The 24,608-nt window shown below is 43.7% G+C and overlaps 1 protein-coding gene across 2 annotated transcripts in view; it reads left to right on the top strand.

The window, feature by feature from the left end:
* The window catches only part of rars1 (arginyl-tRNA synthetase 1), a 29,181-nt gene extending 9,096 nt beyond the window's left edge, over positions 1 to 20,085 (top strand). For both annotated transcript variants that reach the window (XM_085173713.1, XM_085173714.1), the window contains exons 8-15: positions 305 to 434; positions 621 to 725; positions 1,034 to 1,212; positions 1,326 to 1,435; positions 3,467 to 3,572; positions 12,607 to 12,779; positions 17,202 to 17,449; positions 19,810 to 20,085. In XM_085173713.1, coding sequence (XP_085029839.1) covers positions 305 to 434; positions 621 to 725; positions 1,034 to 1,212; positions 1,326 to 1,435; positions 3,467 to 3,572; positions 12,607 to 12,779; positions 17,202 to 17,449; positions 19,810 to 19,919 — 1,161 coding nt within the window. In that variant the 3' untranslated portion in view covers positions 19,920 to 20,085. The remainder of the gene's footprint in view (positions 1 to 304; positions 435 to 620; positions 726 to 1,033; positions 1,213 to 1,325; positions 1,436 to 3,466; positions 3,573 to 12,606; positions 12,780 to 17,201; positions 17,450 to 19,809) is intronic.
* Positions 20,086 to 24,608: the final 4,523 nt, after the last annotated feature.

The raw sequence follows: 24,608 nt of genomic DNA, 5'->3' as shown, positions 1-24,608 counted from the left end.
CTGATCAAATATTCGGGTACAGACATTAATCTGGTGCAGCTTAAACGTGTCTTCAGCCCTGAAGGTTTCATGTCAACGTTTCCTGTAACTGTGAAGTTATTAAAGCTCAAAAATGCTGCAGAAATAAGAAAAAATGCCCCAAATTAAACCGACCCTGAGGCTTCTGGACATATTCAGTGTGAGGGGAAAATGTTCTCGTGGCTTCATTAGATGAACTGGAGTTATTGTGTGGGAGACGCGTTTTCTCAGATTTGACTGTGACAGTGAAACGAGCAAGCTGACAGTCTCTCGTGCTCTCGTTCAGGAGTCAAAGAAGCGCTTTGACACGGACGAGGAGTTTAAGAAGCGGGCGTACCAGTGTGTCGTCAAACTGCAGAGCAAAGAGCCGGAGTTCATCAAAGCCTGGAACCTCATCTGTGACGTCTCCAGGAAAGGTACGTCGGGTTTTAGCCTTTCATGCTAACAGGAATGAAACACTCGTCCCTGATTCAGAGCCGCTGGCCTTAAATTAGTCATGTGACACGAGAAAGGGTTTAACCCGTTGAAGCTCCTCCCCCTCTTTAGAGCCGCCCGTCTACCTGTGACAGGTTTTAATTTTTTTTTTTTTTAAATTTCTCCAGAGTTTCAGAAAATTTACGACTGCCTGGACATCAAGCTCATCGAGAGAGGAGAGTCGTACTACCATGACCGAATGGTTGAGGTGGTGAAGGAGTTTGAGAAGAAAGGTCAGTGTGCAGCAGGTCAAAGGTCACGGAGGGCATTTCTGAGCATTTAGGGTTACCAGAAATGGAGCTTATTTGTTCCCTTGATCACACTGATTTTTATAGAAATCTTCATAGAATCAGTTTTTCCTCTTTCAGTGGATAATAAAGTGCAGCCTGTAGTTTCTGAGTGTCACCACCAGGTGGCAGCATTGCCTCATGAATGTTTGGTGCCCTCCTGTTTTTATCTCCTTGTCTTTTTTGGACCGACTGGACCTTCTTTCTTTCCCCTCTCATTAAACCGCCTCCATCCTTTTAAATCTCCACCTCAGGCCTGGTGGAGCTCGACGAGGGTCGTAAGGTCGTCTTCCCCCCAGGGCAGCCCATCCCCCTCACCGTCGTCAAGTCAGACGGGGGCTACACCTACGACACGTCAGACCTCGCGGCCATTCGCCAACGAATCTTCGAAGAGAAGGCCGACATCATCATCTACGTCACCGACAGTGGACAGGTAGGTGGAGACGCGACCACAGAGGGTTTGGATTTAGCTCTGAGCTCCGTCTCTTTTCTAAACATGACGATTGGAGGGTTTCTCACTGGATTTGGGTCTGTTTTCCCCTCCAGAGCACGCACTTCCAGGTGGTGTTCGCCGCAGTTCAGCTGATCGGCTGGTACGACCCCAAAGTGACCCGGGTGGAGCACGCTGGCTTTGGAGTGGTGTTGGGGGAGGACAAGTGAGTTCAAAACAGGCTCTGACAGTAGGGTTTGTTTTTCTGAGTGATGTTTGAGGGCCGCAGGTACCCGACTGTTGCCAGGTATGACATCACCGGGTGGAGACACACTGGGGAGGTGGTGCTGAGCAAAGGGGTGGGGCATTGTCACTGGGGACAAAGTGTGAGTGGGGTTTGAAGCACCTGAGGTAGATCATGTGACAGCCTGCCACTAGTGTTTTAGTGTCGGCCGCTCGCGAAGGCAGAGGTGTACGTTAAGGTTAGGTCCTGCCCTTGGACGACGCCCACTGTGCACTTATAACTCCGCCCCTGACCTCATCCGTGGATGGTCATGGAAGTCAAAATTCTAAAATAGGGCTCAAATATGAGAGCCCGCCTGATTGGCTGATAAATGAAGAGCCCTGCAGCCGCGTTATGTAGTTTGTCCACCAGAGGGCGCTCTGCGACGGTTTTGGAATGCCACAAAGTAAACGAGTAAATGAATAACTACACGTAACAAACACTAAAACAATAAAACTGCTTTTTGGGGTTTTTAAAAAATAATGTGTCTAAAGCCGACGTCAGATCCGAGGTCTCTGCTCGCCAGACGGTCAGACTTCCTGTTTCCTGCTGCTCACAAAAAGGCTCGTTTTATTTATTTATACATTTTTTCTGCGTCGATGAATCAAACGCAGGATTTTCAGCCACTGCCCCACAAACAGTTTAGTCGTTTGCAGCGAATCGCAGAGCCTGCCTTACTCAGCATGTGAGGAGGAGGAGGAGCAAGAGGAGGAGCAAGAGGAGGAGCAAGAGGAGGAGCAAGAGGAGGACAGCAGTGATCAGAGTCCGTGTTGTTATTATTCCTTCCTCCTCTTTCATCTTCTTCACTTGTCTCCTTCCTCCTCCTCTTCCTTTCTTCTCGTTCTTCTTCTGCTTGTTTAATTAAACTTTTCTGTTCTTCTGTTTAACTCCTCCTCTTCCTCCACTTCAGTAGTGCTCGTTCGCTTCCTTCATTTTCTCCTTCCCATTGCGTCTTCCTCCTTTCTCCATCTTTCCTCTTTATCTTCTTCTCCTCCTATTTTCCTCTTTCTCTTCCACTTATTTCCTCGTTGTCTTTCTTCTGCCGCTGCTTTAACTTTTTCTTTGATTTTTTCCCTTTTCTGGAGCTTCTTCTTCTTCTTCTTCTTCTTCTTCTTTTTGTTCTTCAACATTTTCATTTCACTCTTCCTCCGCTGTCTTCATGTCCTTCTGTTCTTTTGTCCTCTCGCTGCTTATATCAAACCTCCGTTTTCTTCCACGCCTCCTCCTCCTGCTTTTCTTGTTTCTTCTTCTTCTTTTATCTATTTGTAGATTCCAAGTCATCACGTTCATAAACTTTAACACCTCAGATATATTTTTCCCGCCGCGTTCCCGTTCTTTTGGCGTGCAGTTTGAGCACCTCGTCTCCGAGCGTTGGGTTTCATCTTGTCTTCGCTGCGCTCTGATTGGTGAGCAGATTTGTGATTTCACCGCTTATCTGTCACGTTGTTGTTTATTCCTAATCAGTCGACCTGAGAAGAAGCGCCGGGTTCAGGCGGCGGGCTGACGTTACGCTTCGCGGAGGCCATAACTAAGTGCCGCTAAATGCCCCGCGGTAACCTGAGGGGGCGTAAATTGGCCCCACTATGTCTGCACTACGGCAGACTCCATTAGAAATTTATCACGCTGTTCTCATAATCGCTCATCCAGACAATAAGAGCTTAACGCAGCCACGGGGGGAGCCGTTATAGCTGCGAGTAAACAGAGGAGGGAGGGGAGGCGGGGGTTATTAAATTTTTGGCTCATGCTCGGCTTGTAATGCTTAGCTGATTTGCTTGATTGTACAAAATGTATCGCCCCGAGGCGAGCAGAAGTAATCTAATAGTTTGCTGTCATGATAATTATTGGAGACAGGAAGTGGAACCTCTGCTGGTTCAGGTTGGGGATGTGAAACTGCAGCAACTCCATTACTGGTTCTCCTGCAGGTGGTTTGTTACCCGGCGTCCTCGCACTGAGTTTCTGCCGTTTCCTCCACAGGAAGAAGTTTAAGACTCGTTCTGGAGACACGGTGAGGCTGATGGACCTGCTGGACGAGGGACTGAAGAGGTCCATGGACAAGCTGAAGGAGAAGGAGCGAGACAAGGTGAGGCTGCAGAACAAAAACGTGACGGGAAGTTTAAGAAAATCCTCACCTGTTCACACGGCAGCGAGGAGTTCAGGCTGCACACGAGAAACTGGGACGGCCCAACAGTCCCAGTTAGAGTAACTAACTGGCCAACGAGCGTTTCAACTCAGATATAATTTCCACGAGATGACGTAAGCAAGAAGATTTCTACGGTGGCCCTGAGAGGTCAAAAGCACAACAACATAAGAAAAGCGCACAAAGAAATTAAAAGACAAAACACTTCATAACACGGGTGTAATTAAACATAATTTTATTTTTAATAAATAAATAATCTACCTTCATATTTACCTACAAATACTTGAAAGTAGCCACAACAAGAAGGTAACAGGTCAGATTTTTAAAGAAGACAATATTGAAAATTGGATGTTTTCCTCGTCTTACATCGTAAATCTGCTTCTCCATATTATGGAGTGAATTAATCAGACAAATAATCATCAAATGTCTTTTTATTATTATCAGTAAAAATGTTTTGGGCCTTAACTTATTATAAAATAGATACAATAACAACTTGCAGGCCTGCGTGACCTTAAAACGAGCTGCATGTAACTTTTTTCTCATGATCAGCTCAAACAAGGAAACGTCACATTCTTTGGACCCGGGTCGGTCCATAGGCTGCTGGACCCAACTGAGAGTAACCCATTGGATCCCATTGGGTCCCAGTACAGCCCAGTATGGGGTAACCAGTGTATTCTGAGCAGGAAGAGCCGGTGCTACTTCTTAACGTGAGCCTTTACCGTGTGGTGGAGGTGGAGAGCTCAAAGAGGGCATGAAAAACAGATCAGGTTACAAACCGGAATGATTGTTTTCCTGTTGTTGACTCATCAGCGGACGATCAGTGTGAAATTGACCAAACGGTTCTGCTCTTGTTTGGATTAATGACTCAAAACAGCCGAGAGCAAAAGTGTTCGCAGAGGTTTGAGCTCACACATGAGCAGAGGAGGATGAAAGGACCACACAGGGCTGAGAGGATGAGAGGGAAACAGCCGGGCGGCGGCGTTTCGGCCTCAGTCTGTCTGGACGAGATGAGAAAGCTCCCAAGTTCGGCTCTCTCCGAGCGGGATGAGAGCGGGAAGAATTAATGGCTACTGTAGAGCGAGGCGGTCATTACTGTAAAATAAGCCTCGTCGGAGCGGATCGAAAGCCGGGCTCGGGGAAGAAATAATGAGCGACTCGCTGGACGGCGTCCCTCTGCTTATAAAAGATAAAGTATTTGACACAGAATATGGATATAACATCATCGTAATAACAGGAGTTATTCCAGCAGACTGTAACCCAGGAGGGAGAATAAAAAAAAGACTTCCCGCCATCAATCCAGTTTGAATCAGCAGGACTCGTGGTTAAATATTCGCCACACACACGTGGAGCTTTAGAAAGACCTCGAGAGGAGAATCGGACCGGTGATCAGAGGGTCGATGGATTGAGCGTTTCGCTTCATTAACTGAAAATATCGACATTTAGGAGAACACACAGAAAATGTTTATTTTTTCCTTCTTTGTCCTCCCACAGTCCAAAGATGTGCTCGTTAGGCTAACTGGTGATCCTGAACTGAGGTCATGTGACACGTGGACGGCTCATATAGCTACGACATCTCTAAAAACAAGCTAACGTTCATCACCATGTGGTCGTGCTTTAGATTCTCCGACTTTTCCTTGTTTCTGAAGTTTTTCCACGTCTTCTTTTTACTTTCCATCCATTCCCATAGTGAGTCTTCATATTCCCTTCAGATGTATTTATATAGTATACTATATGTGTTATACTGTAAAGTGTATATAAGAGTCCTCCCCAACAGTAATACAGAGAAACCCCAACAATCATATGACCCCCTATAAGCACTTTGGCGACTGTGGGAAGGAAAAACTCCCTTTTAATAGGAAGAAACCTCCAGCAGAACCAGGCTCAGGGAGGGGCGGGGCCATCTGCTGCAGAACTATTGGGGATGAAAGGAGGACAAAGACACTGTGGAAGAGGGACGGAGATTAGTAATAACTAATGATAAAAAGCAGAGGCAAAGTGCATCATGGGAAACCAGAGGTCAGTGGAGGGTAAACGGGAAGCTGACTGCCTCAGTTTGCTGGAGTTCAGCAGATGTTCTGTGTTAAATGAAAGTTTTTGCACAGATAAAGCAGGAAGTTGTGTCATAAACTTCCTGACTCTCTGCTGAGCGCCTCTGCGTTTTGACTGATGACCCGGCGATCCCATTTCAGGGCTCAAAGCTGAGACGAATGTCAGACTTCACGTTTTTAATCTTCGGTGGATTGAGCGTTTGTCAGCGGAGAGTCCTTCGAGTCTGTCGAGCCTCGAGTTGTTTATTTTCCTCCATTCTTCAGAAAAACAAACTTCTGCCAGCGTGTTTCCCGTCCGGTTTTCCCTCCTCTCTGTTTCCTCAAACCAAACCCCGCCACCGCCCGCCCTGATCCTCCATCACCGGCTCGCCCGGACCTCGTTAAGAGCTGCTTGTTTGGTTGTTTGCAGGTGGGAAGTGTTTCCTGCCTGATTCAACTCAGAAAATACCTGTTTGCATCCTTTTCTTCCCTCCCCGGGCCATCGTTAGCCGCTCTCTCCGCCTCACACAGCGAGACTCTCGACGTTCCCGTTGCTTTGACTCGCCATGTCTCACCTGCTGGTGCTGAGGTGTTTCTGTGATGTTAAACTTGCAGGGAGATTTTTATTTTTTAAAGAGGAGAAAAACAAGAGAACCTGACCCGGTTAAGTTATTATGTGGAGCACTAGATGTGGTGCAAACAGTCGCTGACTTTCAGTTGAACTGCAGCAATTTTAATGCTGAGAAGGTTGCTGGACGCCGGTGCCAGCATCCCTGCCGGCCCCTCCGGCCCGGCGCTCCTCGCTCCGTCTGGGTCGGTGCCCACGTCTACCATCTGCTAACCCGGCCTCATTAAAAACAAACCCCGGCCGTGGCCTCCGTGAACCTCAGCCCGCTCTCTAACACTGCTGCTCCTTCATGTTTGTTTTCAGCAGTTGTGATGTTTCACACTTTGCTCTCGCCTCATTTTTTTGTCTTCTGTGTTTGGTGCTTTTATTTCCTGTTATTTTCTGGCCCTTCCTGCCTCATCCTGCCCCGTGTGTCACACACATCCTGGCCTCTCCGGCCCTGACCTGTCCTTTTGTGGCTGTTAGAAAAGCGCCTTTCAGTCCAGACTGTAAGAATTTCTCGCTACAGGGACCAATTGTTGAGTTTACAACTCAGTTTTGGGGTTTTTAGCTCGTAGTGCAGAGCAGGAACCTTTAAGCATGGTGGGGCCTCTTCTCCTCATTCTAGCTCCATATTTTTATTTGCAAAGTAGCTTTGCATGATTCACTGTTCAAAATAATCCTTCAACCACTTCAGCCGTTCATTCTTTTTCTCCATCAGGCTGAAGCGCCGGGCAGGCGTCAGGCGGTGTTTATGAATTAAATTCAAATTAAAACCACAGGTGCCTCTACAGGTAACCTCAAGGTCAGAGGTCAGGTTTTCTGAAAAAGTCTCACAGCTAACTTCAGTTAACTGACAAACACTCAGGCCATCTGCGATCGATTAAACTGGTCTGAGAATCTGCTGGATGTATATGTAACAGCTCAGCTGATTAGTCGCTCTAGTGACTCAATGTCAATCTTATTTTCACGTACATAAAACGCTAACGTGTCGCCAGGTTGAGTAGAATATTAGTCAAAAACCCATTTGGTCATAAAAACATCCACCTTTAGCTCTGCTGGACTCTGAGGGTCTCAGAAAGGTTTATATTTATGGTTATTTTAGCATTTCTCATTCCTGGTTCTTCGTTTTGATTGGATATGGTGGATGAGGTCACTAAGCACCCTGTTAAGCTGTACGACCTGGTAATCAGGTGTTCTGGACCTAACAACACTAGATCCTCTAAAGATTCTAGTATATATTTTACTTTATACATTTATTTTTATCTTCACCTTTTAAAACAAGAATTGGGTGAACAAGTTTGAATTTATTTAAGATTTTCTCTAATCTACACTCTTCAATGGTTTGTCTTCCTCTTACTACATCAAATTAAGATCATCAGTCTTCCTCGCTCACGTTTCAACTAGGGCTGCCACGATTACATCGACTATCAAAATCGTCGACGACTGATTTAATAGTTGACGCGTCGTTTGAAGCTTTGTAAGATCCCAAAAGACGCAGGAATAAGTAGTAGGATTTAAGAGTGTAATAACGGACCGAAACAGAAGATGGCAGCACTGCATGTACAAGGATGCCAGCTGCCCTTAAACCCCGAAGAAGAAGAAGAAGAAGCTGTGTCCCAGAATTCATAGCGCAGCCCAGCTCAGTTTCCAACAATGGCGGCAGCTAGTTAGTTTTAATATTACTCTTATTATTCTTTCTGGGTCACAAAATAAACGTTTAACATATTTTCAGGCGAGAATGTAGCTGTGTAAACCTCAAATATCTGCTCAGTTTATCAAGACACCACATATTTTCAAAAGCGCTCCGACGTTTTCGGAGACGTCTGTTACCCACTAGCTCGATAGCTAGCCGGGGGCTAGGCTAACTAGAGCCCGTGAGAACACCGGACTCCCAGCAAATAGTTTTCAAACCCACCGCCGTCTTTCGCTACTCAGGTTAAACATGATATATAAGTCACTTAGATAACTAAAAATGTTATTGTTTGCCTTTTTGTAGTATTTTATTTGTTCCTGAGTAAATCAGCTTGGCTGAGATTAAAGTTATAGTTTTTACACAGCTGAATAAACGTCAAGCAGACAACTGATTATCAGAAGTGTGAGATGCTGGAGAATTTACTCCGGTGTCCTGTTATATTTTAGATAGCAAGGAGTTTATTAAACTTCACCGAAACAATCTGCAAATTTCATTAAAATTTAATAAACTATCATCTTGTCTTTATTTTTAGTTAGCACAAACCTTAAACACTTAAAGCTGTAAGCTAATGATAGTTATATAAGAGCAGATGCTGCTGGTGCAATAAGCTGTAAGTTTTACGTCCAATGGATGATGATCTGATTAGTCGACTAATCGCAAAAATAATCGGTGACTAGTCGACTATCAAAATAATCGTTTGTGGCAGCCCTAGTTTCAAAACAGCAGCTCCACATATAAGTAAAACTTACTCCAAAGATGTGCATGTAATCTGAGTAAATGTTAATATAAACACATCATAAAAATGGGTCAGGCCTGTTTTATGTCACTGACCCTCTTCTAAAGAAACAAGCGGTACGGCCCAGACGCTGCTTTTGGAGAATCACTGCACCCCTTGATCAGGATATCTCATTTAAAAGAAATAATTGTGTATTAGGAGCAAAAAATGGTGATAAATATGTTTAATTTCTGACTAAATACAAAGAGAATTAAAATAAAGTGCCTTTCTTTGATAAGACGAGTAATCAGTTGGCTAGTCTTTGGAGTTGTCGAGTACTTCTGGCTCCAGCTTATTAAACGTCTGAATATGTCTTTAAGGCTATTTCTTTTCTCCTACACTCTTAGAGTAGAGGCTTCGCTTTAAACTCTCAGAGCTCGCTCTGTTCTGCTGTAATTCAATAAAGGATCCAAGATTTTATAAAACATTGAAGGTTTGTCCTTGAATCAGGAGGTCACAGCTACCAGGGGGATGAGATCTATTGTTTCTTTGGAGCCACTCTGAGAGCTCAGCGAAGTAACATACACCTTCTAGTACTAAATAAAAGAACATCAAGCCCCGTTTGAAAGATGGGATTAAGATTCAGGGCAGAGTGCAATGAAAGGAGGGAAAGGCAGAGTTTTAAAGATTCATATTTTTATAGAACATTTCGGAAATTTCCAGTTCAAACTTTTTCCCCTCGACGCTTTTGAAAAGATGGGACAAAAATGAGAAAACCTTGTATCTGCGGTAATTTTGAAAACACATTGATGTCATTCAGAGGCTCTGCAGCAGGAGGGGATTTGAATTTAGGATTTGGTTCATAAATGGAGTGAAAATGGAAGATTTGGCCGGGAGACAAATGTCTGTGAATGCCAGGATGATTAAAACATTTATTGCAATCAGTTCATAAAATATTTATGTTTACATTTTTATATTCCAGAATATTAAAGCCCGGAATTGTTCCTCCGCTGGGAATAATTACAAAATTCACCCATTGTAGTTGTTGAAGGTGGAAAGTATTGATGGAGACCAAAACTGTATTTTATAGCCGGCTGTGAAGATTTATTTATGGCTGTAAGGTTGGTCATCTTAACATGGCGGTCTATGGGGACTGACTCACTTTTGGAGGCGGCCTCTAGTGGACATTAGCAGAACTGCAGGTTTTACTGCTTGATTTGTCTTTCTGTTCAGGAAAAATAAGCGATGGCATGTTCGATGTTGTAAACAGCTGTTCAACCAGAGGTTTACTCTCGACCACTCGCTGTTCGACCACTTTGGGTCATAAGCTGATTGCACAGGTTGCGTTGTGGGAGGCGACCTGTCTACAAACAATCACAGTCGCCTCACTGCAGTCACTCTCAGACTCATGGATCTAATTTAGAAAAGCAGAGTGACTGCAAAGTAGAGTTGGGCGATTGGACGAATATATCGATTATCGGCGGCCGTTTTTACAAGGGCGATTTATTTATTTGAGTCAGTTTGCTAATAGTGATGGAGCTAATAGAAGCAGTCAACAGAAGAAACAAAGTTGGTCGTGTTTGAGTACTTTGCTCGCTATACGTCTGCACAAGTGGCACGCCGCTTTGGTTACATCCTTAGGTTTACCTCTTTCATCTAGTTTAAAGCCAAAGAAATCCCAAATTGGCAACTTTTATATTTCTTTTTTAGTGCTGTCAGCGTTAGCGCACCATCATCACAACTAATGTGATTAACATTTAAACCGTCTGGAGCACAGAGTCCCTGAAATGTCTCTGTCAACACATTTCGGGCAGTTTGTCCAAAGTTTCTGCGCTCCAGATGGGTTGAGTGTGTTAAAAATTTTTAATGGCGTTAATGGTGATGACCGCGTTAATGCCACATTAATGCGTTAATGCTGACAGCACTAATTTTTGGGGGGAAATTAGTTCGTCCATGTTTGGACTTGCACAAATCAGTCCGTGCATGATTACATTGCTCCGCCCATCAAAAGTCTGCGCATGCGTGAATATACCCCCATCGTCGCTTATTGGACTGACGCTTGTTGTAAAATATCGCCCAACCCTATTTCAAACCCTGAATATACGTAGTTAATGTGAATTCCTGTTTATGTAGACTGCAGGATATTTTCACAGTTAACTTCCATATTATCTGAAAAAAATCAGAAGCTAGACAAATGTCCTCCTGGCACATCGGCCGGAAAAGCTTGAACCCGGTCATCTCTGTACACCTCTGGTCATAGAGCCGGAGTTACGTTACATGACCAATATTCCCATCATATTTATCTTTGTTTTTTTTCGAGCTCTATTTTGGTGTTTCAGTCGAAGCTATCTCACAATGATTTGAAAGTTCAGTTGATCGTATGTAACAGCGGGAACAGCTGGAGGAGCAGACGAAGGCCAGTTTGTGTAAACGTTGGAAGTTTCCGCAGTGGAAAAGTGGCCATTTGTTCCAAATCTGACCTTAAATCTAACCTGCCCGTTACTCGCAGCTAGGGCTGCCACAAATGATTATTTTGATAGTCGACTAGTCACCGATTATTTTTGTGATTAGTCGACTAATCAGATCATCATCCATTGGACGTAATACGTACAGCTTATTGCACCAGCAGCATCTGCTCTTATATAACTATCATTAGCTTACAGCTTTAAGTGTTTAAGGTATGTGCTAACTAAAAATAAAGACAAGATGATAGTTTATTAAATTTTAATGATATTTGCAGATTGTTTCGGTGAAGTTTAATAAACTCCTTGCTATCTAAAATATAACAGGACACCGGAGTAAATTCTGGAGCATCTCACACTTCTGATAATCAGCTGTCTGCTTGATGTTTATTCAGCTGTGTAAAAACTATAACTTTAATCTCAGCCAAACCGATTTACTCAGGAACAAATAAAATACAAAAAAAAGCCAAACAATAACATTTTTAAGTTATCTAAGTGACTTATATATCATGTTTTACCTGAGTAGCGAAAGACGGCGGTGGGTTTGAAAACGATCTGCCGGGAGTCCGGTGTTCTCACGGCTCTAGTTAGCCTAGCCCCCGGCTAGCTATCGAGCTAGTGGCTAACAGACGTCTCCAAAAACGTCGGAGCGCTTTTGAAAATATGTGATGTCTTGATAAACTGAGCAGATATTTGAGGTTTACACAGCTACATTCTCGCCTGAAAATATGTTAAATGTTTATTTTGTGACCCAGAAAGAATAATAAGAGTAATATTAAAACTAACTAGCTGCCGCCATTGTTGGAAACTGAGCTGTGAATTCTGGGACACAGCTTCTTCTTCTTCTTCTTTGGTGTTTAACGGCAGCTGGCATCCTTGTACATGCAGTGCTGCCATCTTCTGTTTCAGTCCGGTATTACACTCTTAAATCCTACTACTTATTCCTGCGTCTTTTGGGATCTTACAAAGCTTCAAACGACGCGTCGACTATTAAATCAGTCGTTGACTATTTTGATAGTCGACTAATCGTGGCAGCCCTACTCGCAGCCCTGTTTTCACCTCCTGTGCCATTAATCTTTGTCCTGTCACGTCACTTCTTCTATCTGCTGTGTTCTGCTTGACTGCAGGTTTTTTTTGTTGTTGTTTTTTAATCACTATCACGAAATCTTCATAATCCTCCTCTTCACTCCCTACGGTATCAAACACGTCACACACAGATTCAAGGGAAGGCTATGACTCAATAAGTCAATTTAATATCTGCCCGAGGATAGTAAATTGGTTTCATTATTTGGATTAAATTCATCTCACTGGTTTAACTGTTGGAAGCAGAAGGTGAAGCACTGCCTTCAGTAATTACAAGCTGATTAAAACGACACTTATCAGCATTTTTAATGCCATAAAGCACGCCGGGCGAAGACGGCGATGGGGAGAGATTGTCTGCTTTAATAAAAGAAAATCTTCTTCCTGCAGGTCCTGACTCCAGAGGAGCTCGCGAAGGCTCAGAGGGCCGTCGCCTTCGGCTGCATCAAATACGCCGACCTCTCCCACAACCGCAACAACGACTACGTCTTCTCGTTTGATAAGATGCTGGACGACCGAGGCAACACGGCGGCGTATCTCCTCTACGCCTTCACCCGCATCAGGTCGGGGTTCACTACAACTTTTAATACTTACAGTTTAAATGAAAAAGATTTAAGAAGTGCACGCGTTCCAGCAGACAGTCAGGCACACAAGGATAAAAATAGCATATAGATTTAGACGAGTTCTGAAGTTTAGAACAGCCTGGATCTAAAATGAGCGTGGACCAATCGGAAGACCTGATCTGTTCTACAGCCCTAAAGGAGCTAATGAAGTGTCGAGTGTTTGCAACCTTACTGAAGTGCACATGAAAACTGAGGTAAATTAAACATCTGTACTCAGGGTTCAAAGTTATTTGCTGACAGGAAAGGTTTGAAAGTCTTAGATGAATGGATGACGAGTCCCGGCTAGGGATGGGTACCGGTATCCGGTGCCATGATGGCACCGGTTCTGACATAAACGGTAGTAACCAGACCGAAAAGCAGCGCACATTTCGGTGCTTTATTTCGGTGCTTTTTTTTCCTGAGATGTGATACACTTTGAATTCTAGCCAATCATTTTACGTTTCCGGGGATAGTAGGCGGGTCCAGGTACGTACGTTCTTTTAGAGCAGAGCTACAGATTAAAAATGTCCAAGGCGAAGCGGTCAAAGTCTGGCTGCACTTCACAGCAAAAGATGCAAACTCAGCAGCCTGCAACAAGTGCTTTAAGGTGATACTGTGGAAAGGAGGTAACACCTGAAATCCGATGAAACACCTGGCGACGCATAGCGTTTTTTTTAAAAGCCGAAAAATGATAGCTTGCTGCGAGACCTCACACCGAGCGCATCTACTGCAGGTGTAAATGGTAAATGGACTGGTTCTTATATAGCGCTTTTCTACTCTTCTGAGCATTCAAAGCGCTTTACACAACTTGTGCATTCACCCATTCACACCCATTCGCACAAGCACATTTCTCTAGGTGCTTTTTTCTAGATAACATTCACACACATTCATACTCCGATGGATGCATCGGAGAGCAATTTGGGGTTAGTATCTTGCCCAAGGATATTTGGCATGCAGACTAGGGGAAGCCAGGAATCGAACCACCAACCTTCTGATCAGTAGATGACCTGCTCTACTACCTGAGCTACAGCCACCCACTGCACATAATAATATTACTCTTATTATGTGGTGCCTGTTATCGGACGAAGAGTTAGCAACATCCCCCAAAAACCCGAAGAGGAGAGTCCTGGCCCCTAGCCCTGCCAGTGTAGCAGAAATGATGAGGATGATGATGCAGCAGCAGCCGTTCTTCTCTGCGTGAGTAGCTTAATGTTGTTCGTGTATAATTTACGTTGAGTAGGCTAACCACGTTATTACATTAATGTATGTAAGGTGAACTAGCAAACACCATCATAGCTACATGCAGCTGTCTTCTTGTTTGATGGCAGATACTCCCTTCACCCTGGACAAAAAGGCTAAAATGACCAAAGAAAAAGTGGGAAACAGTTAAACATGAGAGGTTTTTGGATAAAGTTTTTGTTTTTTCCATTGTTAAAGCTGCTTCCAGCCAAGAGTGATACCATATATGCCCTATAGCTGCAGAAAAGGCTAACATTGTTATCTTTTTACTAAAAAAACAGCTGAACATGAGAGGTTTTTGGACCAATTTTGTGTTCTCCATTCTTTAAGCACCGGTTCGAGCACCGTTTAAGCACCGGCACCGTTTCAAAAGTACCGGTTTGGCACCGGTATCAGATAAAACCTAAACGATACCCATCCCTAGTCCCGGCTGAGTACCAGGAGTTCCACATTTAACCTCGGTGGCCCACTCCATCCTGTCTTTGTGCCACCTCCGTCTTCTCCAGCAGTCTTGGCATTTCACGGTCACTGAGACGACCTTAGTTAGTCTTGGCTTCACTTTACACCTGGAAGATTCAGATTCAGACTAAATCCAGAGATGAAGTGAAAAGTTGCAGCTTTGCGTCTCTGTTGCAGCTCTTTTCATGCAGCCCATCAAACCCAGTGTAAAATAACGAGCAGCGTTGCTGCTAACAGCCTCTTTTAACAGTAGTGACTGATTAGTTATGTAGCAATGCAGAAGCTGGTCTGTTTAGTAATCTGTCCATCGGTTATATGAACTATTGCTTGACCCTGAGTTTAGGACACTGAAACTATCCTGAAAGTTAAATCGAGTGCCTCCATTTTTCTCGTCTGTCCTGTACGAGAACCTCCCATCAGCACCAGTATACTTTCATTACTCGTATCAGATCGGCCTCGCCAGACCCTCCGCGATCGTTGTGGCTTGGGATTAGTCTTTGGGGTATTTCCACTCAGTGAGACCCAATTTGTCCTCACCCTTATCCCCTCCATCGACTGAGCGTCTCCAGGCTGCACTGATCTTCCTCTCCAGCTTCCCGGAGGAGTTAGTCGGGGTGGCAGAGCGCCCGGCAAAGGATTGATCCCCTCTCTCTCTCTCTCTCTCTTTTTTTTTTTTTCCCTCCAACCGGGAGGGGTGAGCAGGCTCGCCCGAGAGGATTCGATGTTCGTGCGTTCAGTCAATAGAGCACTCAGTGACGGCAGCTGCCCCCTGCTGTGCTGTTCAAGATTCAGAGAAGAAGAAGAGAAAAATGGACAGAAGCAGAACTTAAACTGGACGGCCCAGCTCAGGGTTTAACTGAACATGGACACAGAAGGAAAAAACTGAGCTTAATCAGTGTTTTAGGAGATGTTGGGTTTCCTCAACATGAACCCCAACATCACTTCTTTCATGTATTTTCCTAAAATTGGTTTATTCATTGTTGAGGTGGAGGATAAAAAGAGAAAACAACAAACTATCAACGGGTCATTTTTATAAGCCGGCTTCTGCTTGGTTTGATTGGTGGATAAAAGATGGATCATTATTGGGAACTAGGGATGCCACGATTAGTCGACTAGTCACGATTATGTCGACTATCAAAATCGTCAACGACTGATTTAATAGTCGACGCGTCGTTTGACGCTTTGTCTTTTTTTGTCCCAAAAGACGCAGGAATAAGTAGTAGGATTTAAGAGTGTAATAACAGACTGAAACAGAAGATGGCAGCACTGCATGTACAAGGATGCCAGCTGCCGTTAAACCCCGAAGAAGAAGAAGAATTCATAGCGCAGCCCAGCTCAGTTTCCAACAATGGCGGCAGCTAGTTAGTTTTAATATTACTCTTATTATTCTTTCTGGGTCACAAAATAAACATTTAACATATTTTCAGGCGAGAATGTAGCTGTGTAAACCTCAAATATCTGCTCAGTTTATCAAGACACCACATATTTTCAAAAGCGCTCCGACGTTTTCGGAGACGTCTGTTACCCCGTAGCTCGATAGCTAGCCGGGGGCTAGGCTAACTAGAGCCGTGAGAACACCGGACTCTGGCAAATCGTTTTCAAACCCACCACTGTCTTTCGCTACTCAGGTTAAACATGATATATAAGTCACTTAGATAACTTAAAAATGTTATTGTTTTTTGTTTTTTTTAGTATTTTATTTGTTCCTGAGTAAATCGGTTTGGCTGAGATTAAAGTTATAGTTTTTACACAGCTGAATAAACGTCAAGCAGACAGCTGATTATCAGAAGTTATATTTTAGATAGCAAGGAGTTTATTAAACTTCACCGAAAAAATCTGCAAATTTCATTAAAATTTAATAAACTATCATCTTGTCTTTATTTTTAGTTAGCACATACCTTAAACACTTAAAGCTGTAAGCTAATGATAGTTATATAAGAGCAGATGCTGCTGGTGCAATAAGCTGTAGTTTTATGTCCAATGGATGATGATCTGATTAGTCGACTAATCGCAAAAATAATCGGTGATTAGTCGACTTTCAAAATAATCGTTTGTGGCAGCCCTAGTGGGAACACGATGGGATAACTGTGGCCGAGTGGATGCTTGGAGAATCAGACCGGTTTGACTTGTTTTATACATCTTTTCCAAAGCGAGTTCTCGTCATATCACCAGCAGGAGATCGGGGGCGTGTGAAAGGGTTTTGGTGACCGGTGACGTGGAAACCGTCGAAGGTCATTGATATTTAGTGATTTAAAGTCACGTTGAGCAGAATAACCGCTGTTCATGTGAAGTAGGCGGGTCCTGAGTTAAACCTTTTCCAACTTTGGAGTGGTCAACAACCAATGAGAGTGCAGGATACTGGAGCTAACCACTGCGACTCTCCCTGTTTAAACATCAAAACCATCACAAGTAAAAGCCAATTAGTCTTTGAGTTGAACTGATTCATGCCGATGTTTGTAATAAACAGTCTCAGGACTTGGTTTGTCCATCATTTGTTGCTCTGATAATCTCCTGAATGTCCCAGAACAATTATATTTGGTATCTGCCTTTAAAATGAAGTCTTTGAGCTCTTCACACTATTAACTATTTGAGGCTATAGGTGGTAGACAGCACAGCCCTCCCAGTCGTTTTCTTTTTAGCCTGGACTCTTTAACTGGTTTTTAAACGTTTGTCTTCCTCTCGCAGGTCCATCACCCGTCTGGCCAAAATCGACGAGGCCACGCTGAAGAAGGCGGCAGAGACCACGGAGATCCTCTTGGACCACGACAAGGAGTGGAAGTTGGGGAAGTGCATCCAGCGTTTCCCGGAGATCCTGCAGAAGATTCTGGACGACCTGCTCCTCCATACGCTGTGCGACTACCTGTACGAGCTCGCCACCACCTTCACAGAGTTCTACGACAGCTGCTACTGCGTGGAGAAGGACCGGCAGACGGGTGAGCTGGGTCGAAGTTTAGATCGGTTTCAGGGGGACAAGTCTCTGGTCAGGATCCAAACTTCAGTTTTGTGTTCGCGTGTTGGTTGTTTAGTGCATCAGATGGTGGTTTTTTCTTCACTTTGATTTGAATATTCAGAGTTTGTTTTGATATGACGTCCTTTCCTCTCAGAATGTGCTTTTAACAGTTACTCCAAGTTGTGTTTCTAAAGTAATAATAATAATAATAAATAATAAACTTGGCATAATGTATCTCTACTTTTAAGATTAGGCTTAAAACCTTCCTTTTTGCTAAAGCATATAGTTAGGGCTGGACCAGGTGACCCTGAATCCTCCCTTAGTTATGCTGCAATAGATGTAGGCTGCCGGGGGATTCCCATGATGCATTGAGTTTTTCCTTTCCAGTCACCTTTCTCACTCACTATGTGTTAACAGACCTCTCTGTATTGAATCATATCTGTTATTAATCTCTGTCTCTCTTCCACAGCATGTCTTTATCCTGTCTTCCTTCTCTCACCCCAACCAATCACAGCAGATGGCCCCGCCCCTCCCTGAGCCTGGTTCTGCCGGAGGTTTCTTCCTGTTAAAAGGGAGTTTTTCCTTCCCACTGTCGCCAAAGTGCTGCTCATAGGGGGTCATATGATTGTTGGGCTTTTCTCTGTATCTATGAAGCGCCTTGAGGCGACATTTGTTGTGATTTGGCGCTATATAAATAACATTGAATTGAATTGAATTGAATAGTCAGAACAAAAGTTTGAGCCAAGGTCCTATTGGATGGCCAAAGGATCCAGACCCGACTGTTTAGTATGAAGCTGCAAAGAAGGGTTTGAATTTTCGACTTTTCACTGTTGCTTTTGCAGAAGTAATCGATGTGTTGCAGGTCGTCAGTGAATCCTGATGAGAGAGAGGATGTCTGGACTGTTAGTCTGAGCTGAGGTCTGACTCATTGTGCAGCCTTCCTGCTAACAAAGAGCCCACGGCTTATTAGACTACACCAGTGTAAGGTCGTTCAAGCCCAGAGCGCCTTGCTGGTGGGTTTCTTAGATTTACTACAGCACGGTTTCTTTGTAATGACGTTACACAATATCGGGCTGTTTATGATCTTTTTTGGAGATGGACAAACAAGGCCTGCGATTCTGTGTGCGGATCGTAGAGCGGCCTTGCTTTCAGTTTGAGTTTGATGTTAAAGGAAAGTGTTGGCTAAGGACAAAAATCCCAGGAGCCGAGGGCTGGAATTCTAAAAAGCTTGGAGAAAAGCGTCTGGACTTCTTTAAGTTGCTTGAAGACCAGCTTGACCTCAGGAAATCACATGATAGGGTGGGGCTAGGGGGTTCGTGACCCCCTTGGGGGACACTCCCACAGGGCTTAAATCTGGGACTCCACCATTTGACCTTAGAACTGAAGAAGCTTCTCAGATGAGAGCTGAAACGTCTTCAAGTAACTGAAAGAAGTCCAGACGTTTTTCTTTCCAAGCTCTTTAGACTACCATGACCTGGATGACTGAGAACCTTCACAGCCGAGGGCTGCAATTCTTTCTCCAGCCAGAGCAGTCGCCCTCTGGTGGTCGTTAAATAGAATGCAGCTTTGAAGCACTTTGCCAGTTTAAAAGATGATAATGGACCCAGCAGAGTTCGTTCAACCTGTTAGTAAGAGTGACCTAAGAGTAACTCCACCTTCTCGCTGGAACATGATCACTGCTGGCTTCAACAAATCAACATGGAGAAAATGGCGATCCACAGATCAGTGTGTGTTTAATTACTAAATGGAAAAAAGAAATGTCTCCATCCTTGTCGCATCACCGCACACCAGGATGTCGTCTTGTTTGGGTCCACGTTCACGCCCCTTTAACGACCTGTCTGTGTAACGCTCCTCTGCTGCTCATTACCGACTTAATTTCTATTGGATTTCTTCTCCGTCTGACAGCGCGAGGCTGTCACGGCTGCTGTGTGCGGATGCAGATGTTCAGGTCACTGATTTTTATTTGATGCTGCCGGGTGATGGCGGCATCATTAAACGCGCCCTCTGAACTTTTTGTTGTTTATTAGTCTCGCTGTCTAGTGCACCTCTGACCGCTTCAGTCTCACCTCACCTCACTTATTATTCTGTCTTTTTTCCCATCATCGCCGCCTTAATTTTATTTTGTTTCAGACTTTGTATCTTTTATCTGTCTTGTTATTTCTTATCCTCTACATAAGGACAAAAATGGAGAAATAAAGTCCTGTTAAACACTCATCGTGGGGTTGGTTTGTGCTAGCACTTTTGTAAAATGCGGATTTACTGAGAAAATAATCCGATAGTTCAAGAGAAATAAACTCAAACACGCCTTTGATTTCCTCCGTTTGTCTGCTTTTACCTTTTCAGGTGAGGTGATCAAGATCAACATGTGGAGGATGCTGCTCTGCGAAGCCACTGCAGCCATCATGGCCAAAAGCTTTGACATCCTGGGTCTGACCCCGGTCGAGAGGATGTGAAGCCTGAAGATGAACCTTGGCAGTCTGAACTCAGTGAACCGGAAGAGTTATTTTTCCATAACACTTATTAAATCAAACATGGGACGGGGAAATCATTGTGTTCGACTCATTTATTAATGTCTCGTGTGAAGGATCTTTTTATTAAAGGGCGATTGTGAAACCAAAATATCACCCAGTCTGCTGTCAGTCATTTTAAAGCTGGTTCTGTAAACTTGAGTTGAGACATATCGGCTTCCTGGTTTGGTCGGATATATTTAAACACAAACTCCGTGGTTGGGAGCTATTCTGTACACAGCGGTGCTTCAGAGGGTACAGCTCTGAAATCGGTTCATTGGTGTGTGAGTAAAAGCATTTTGATTACGGTCTTGGATATCACAGGATAAACTGGCTGTTTTTCAAGCAGAGGTCGATTACATGTGCTGCTGCTCATTAAGACCCTGTTCCCACTTCGTGCTGTTAACACGTGATCTGTCTGGATAATGACGGCCAATCTGTGGGATTCTAAGTTGGGAAGTGTAGGCACAGAGATGGATGGGTGCCACTTTTGCTCATTGGGTTTAATTTCCAAAAGTGCAGCTGGAAAGGCCCATTGATTGGATGTCATTACACAGAGAGATCACATGGCAATTTACACCTGGCTCATCAGCGTACCCAGAGTTTTGTAGACCCTGATTAACATGATTTTTTTTTTCCCTCACCCAGAGAAGACAGATACAAAATATGGATTTAAAAAGCCTTGAAAAATCTGAGATTGCTATTTGCAGTAATAATAGTATTACTTGTGTTTGTGTGTAAGCTAATATCTATGAAACTGTGTTTAGTAGAGGTGCAGCGATACCCGTTCGATACAGTGCTTTCGGTTTGGTAGCATTTGTATCGAACAATACAAACTTTTTAATTTATTTTATCAACTTTCCTTCTGACGATGCTGTCTGTGTTGAGCGCTCAGTGGATCTGTGCTCGACAGTGCAGCCTAGGCGGAGTAGTCGAACGCAGATTCACTGAGCGCAGCACAAGCTAGCGAGACAGAAGTTAAGCTCGTTGCAACATGGCAAATTGAACCTCCCCCACCCTCATTCAGATCTGACGTTTGGAACTATTTTGGTTTTCATGTGACGTATGACCCTGAAGGTAAGCGAGTCATGGACTAAAGTAAAACAGTATGTTGGATGTGCCACGCAATGCTCAATTACATGGGAACTAGTGCGTTAGCGCAGTTAGCTCGTTAACATGTTGGCCGTCCAGCCCCAAGCACAGGGCGATCCGCGGTAGCTCGTTAACGGAGATTTGCCTTGTTGTGGCGTTAACGTCATTTCAACGAGATTAACGCTGACAGCACTAGTGGGAACACAACGAATATGACTGCACATTTACTCCGACATCATCCTAGTGCAAAGACAAGTGGAAGCAGACAAAAACAACACGCACGCATGCTACAAACTTTACCCGAGTCATTTAGACAGCCGCTAGTACATGATTCTCCTTATGGGGACCTGATATGTTTAATATGCTGCTGAGAATATAGCCCAGAAGAAGCGTATAGTAGAGCTTTTATTTTGGAAAGAGCCATTTCTCTGTAATAAACTCTCTTTTCCAAAGATGATTGATTTCTCGATCAGATAGATTTAGATTTGTTTCAGCAACATTAAATTTAAAAACTGTACTTCTGAGTTAATATTTATTTATTTATAATTTTAATAAATGACAAATTAAAAAGGCATGAACATTTTTTTTTTGTATCGAAAAAACATGACACCGTCATGAAACCGTGACACCAAAGAATGGAACGGAACCGTGAATTTTTGTATCGTTGCACCCCTAGTGTTTAGGTATTCAGCACAAAACTGACGCTATACTTTTGTATCTCATGTTATGTATGCCAACATTAAGGTCTACTAAGTCAAAGTCAGCTATAAAGTTGATTTAGCCAAATTAAAGCTAGCTAGCTACATAAATAAAAATCTGCAATGAGATTTCATTACTCTAAAAAGCAAATGTTAGCTATGCATATTTTGTAATTATATTGTTTACTGATGGTTAATGAGTTCATCTAACATAGTTATTAAACATCAAGTACTATGAAAATGGAGGTGAAGTTACTAGACCTCGTTTGAATAATTTAATGATGCTAAATAGGACTTAGCAGAGCTAGCATTTTGTATTAGCAGGCCCGCATTAGCTAATATTAGCTCTAAAAAACAAGAAGCAGAAGAATTGTTTGGTTTTTCAGCTCAAATCCAACCTTAAGCTATTAGTCTGCTGATGTTGAATCATAGACAATATAAAAGTGGGACATGCTACTTCTGAGTCTGTGTTTAAAATGTGACACCAACATGTAACTGCCTTTGCAGACATGTGATTGTTAGCAACGTTGATTTGTCTGGCTTGGACAAGTGAATAAGGGCTGTATCCCAATTCAGGGTCTGCAGCCTTAAAGTACGCAGCCTCAAAGTACGCAGCCTCAACGATCCTCAAGGGCCGCGTACTTAAAGACCGCTAAGGCCGGAAGTGCGAGGCTTGTGAAATGGGACGGTCTAGCCTCCGTCGCGCTGCCCAGGTTGCCTAGCAACCATGATACTAACAGCTGGAAACGTTTCATACAGCTTTGTTTGACAGAAATGAAGGAGAAAATCATTTGTTTGTTTGTTTGTTTCTACATGAGCTTTGATCATTCTCTGATTAAGCTCAGCTATTGAACGGCGTATATTTTAAAGTAAAGGCTTTAAAACCAAGTTAGTACAAACGTCACTAATGTCACATAACTTTGCCGACATGTGGCCAACAGTAATGTTTTAATGTTCTTCCTTATTAAACATTTGCACATAAATAAGTGACATAATATTCAGTACTTACTTAAAGTTTACTCTTCGGACGACCCTCATCTGCTGTGTTTTTGTTTTTGTTTTTTTTTCCAGCAAAATTATCCACACCCACCGCCGCGCTATGCATTCTGGGATATGTTGGGCCACGAAGTCTACACCGCCACATCCTTAAAATTCAGGGAAATGAAGGACGCATTTGAGGGCCGCATTTTGAGCAGCCTTTGAATTAGGACAGCCTTCGTCGCGTCGCTGTGACGTAATCGGCCTTAAAATGCGGCCTTTAAGGCTGCAGACCCTGAATTGGGATACAGCCAAGGCCTCAGTTGCACTGGTCCGCGACCATCTGGCAACCTCCTGCTGGAGAACACCTCTGACATGTTAGCAAATCCCCCTTCGTGATTGCAGCAGTCGTCCACAGTTGCCAGCAACTATCCAAGCAATAGTACCCTTCAGAAAGTTGCTCCTTTTGAAACAAATTTTACTTTTGAAGGTGCACCTTCTCCGGTCCAGTTTGCATTGTACTTTTTCAAGTTTTACCACGTCTTTGCTGGTAGTTGGCAAGTGTTTGCAGACAAGTTGGTGCTTTTCATTAGAATTATGAGCAACTGTACGGGCAATATACCAAACAATCATACACAAGTTTTTAGTGCAGTGTATTCGGTTAGCTAGTTAGTTTGTAATGTTAGCTAGTAATCTGAGAGCCACAATATCCACACAAAATAAAAATGCACAAAGGGCTTTGCTATCAGCAGTTGTAGCATCATTTCTGGATGCGTGAAGGCAACGAAAGCGAGCTGTGGCTGATGGACTCGAGCTTTCATCTCTGCTGTATTTCCGGTTTTCACCGTGTCTCGTCTTCTTCAGACACCGAACTCGTTCCTTTAAAGGTTGTCTAACACGTTAATCACACAAATCCACAGATTGACTTAAGGCTTAAAGCTTTTTTCAGTGTGAAGTGTTTTGCATGTATTTCGACTCTAATCGCTTTCCTCTGCGTCGCCCACCCCGCGTCCCCGACTCTGATGTATGGAAAGTCACATTTGATTCGCGCTGCATTTCAGATAACGATTCGTCTTCACTTTTCATGACTTGTGTGAGAAAGTGGCCTTTGTTTCTCAGAAACTCAAAGTGTGAGGCAAACAAACCCATTTGATGAACTTAATTATACATCACACACTTCCTCGAGGCAGCCCGCGAGCTTGTAATTGTTGAGTCTGCCTTTACCCCCCAGACAGATGTGCACTGCGGTAGATATAAAAATTGTATGTCTCCAAGAATGGCCACAAGCCATACAACAGTTGTTAGAAGACTTCTGAAGATGTCTTCCTGTGACCCATCTTTGAAGCTTGTGAAAAATATAAAGTCTCTTTCCTTTCTAGTTGTCTCTTATCGTCCCATACGTCCCGGGACTTTATCTCAGTACCTTCTCAGGCAATAATTCCTTCATGAAACATTCATCAGGCTTCCGCAGAGCCTCTGTTTTAGTTTATTCTTTTATTCTTTTGGGTGCTGCCACGCTGCTGCTGCTGCTGCTGCTGAAGGACGGCGTTAAAGGTGTTTTGACAGTCGCCCCGGGAGGAGACCGCTCGCCATGCCACCGCCACCTCAGTAACACCTGCAGAAGCAATAACCCTCCTGCCTCAGTGGGAGAGACGATTATCATCACTCAGTCCTTTCAGCTGAAGTTTATTCCCTCTCCTTTATGTCTCGCGCTGGGTTAGAAGGACTGGGTGGTTTTGGGGCCTGGCGGTTGGTGACGACGTCTGTGGAGATCAAAGCTGCTGAGCAACGTGCTCAGGGACGGGATGGGGGCTCACCTGAGAAGTGCAGGTAAAAAGCAGGTCTGTATACAGCCACAAAGTTGCAA

This window comes from Neolamprologus multifasciatus, chromosome 10 (genome assembly GCF_963576455.1).
Source record: "Neolamprologus multifasciatus chromosome 10, fNeoMul1.2, whole genome shotgun sequence".
Taxonomy (NCBI): domain Eukaryota; kingdom Metazoa; phylum Chordata; class Actinopteri; order Cichliformes; family Cichlidae; genus Neolamprologus; species Neolamprologus multifasciatus.
This window is presented reverse-complemented; position numbering and strand designations above follow the sequence as displayed.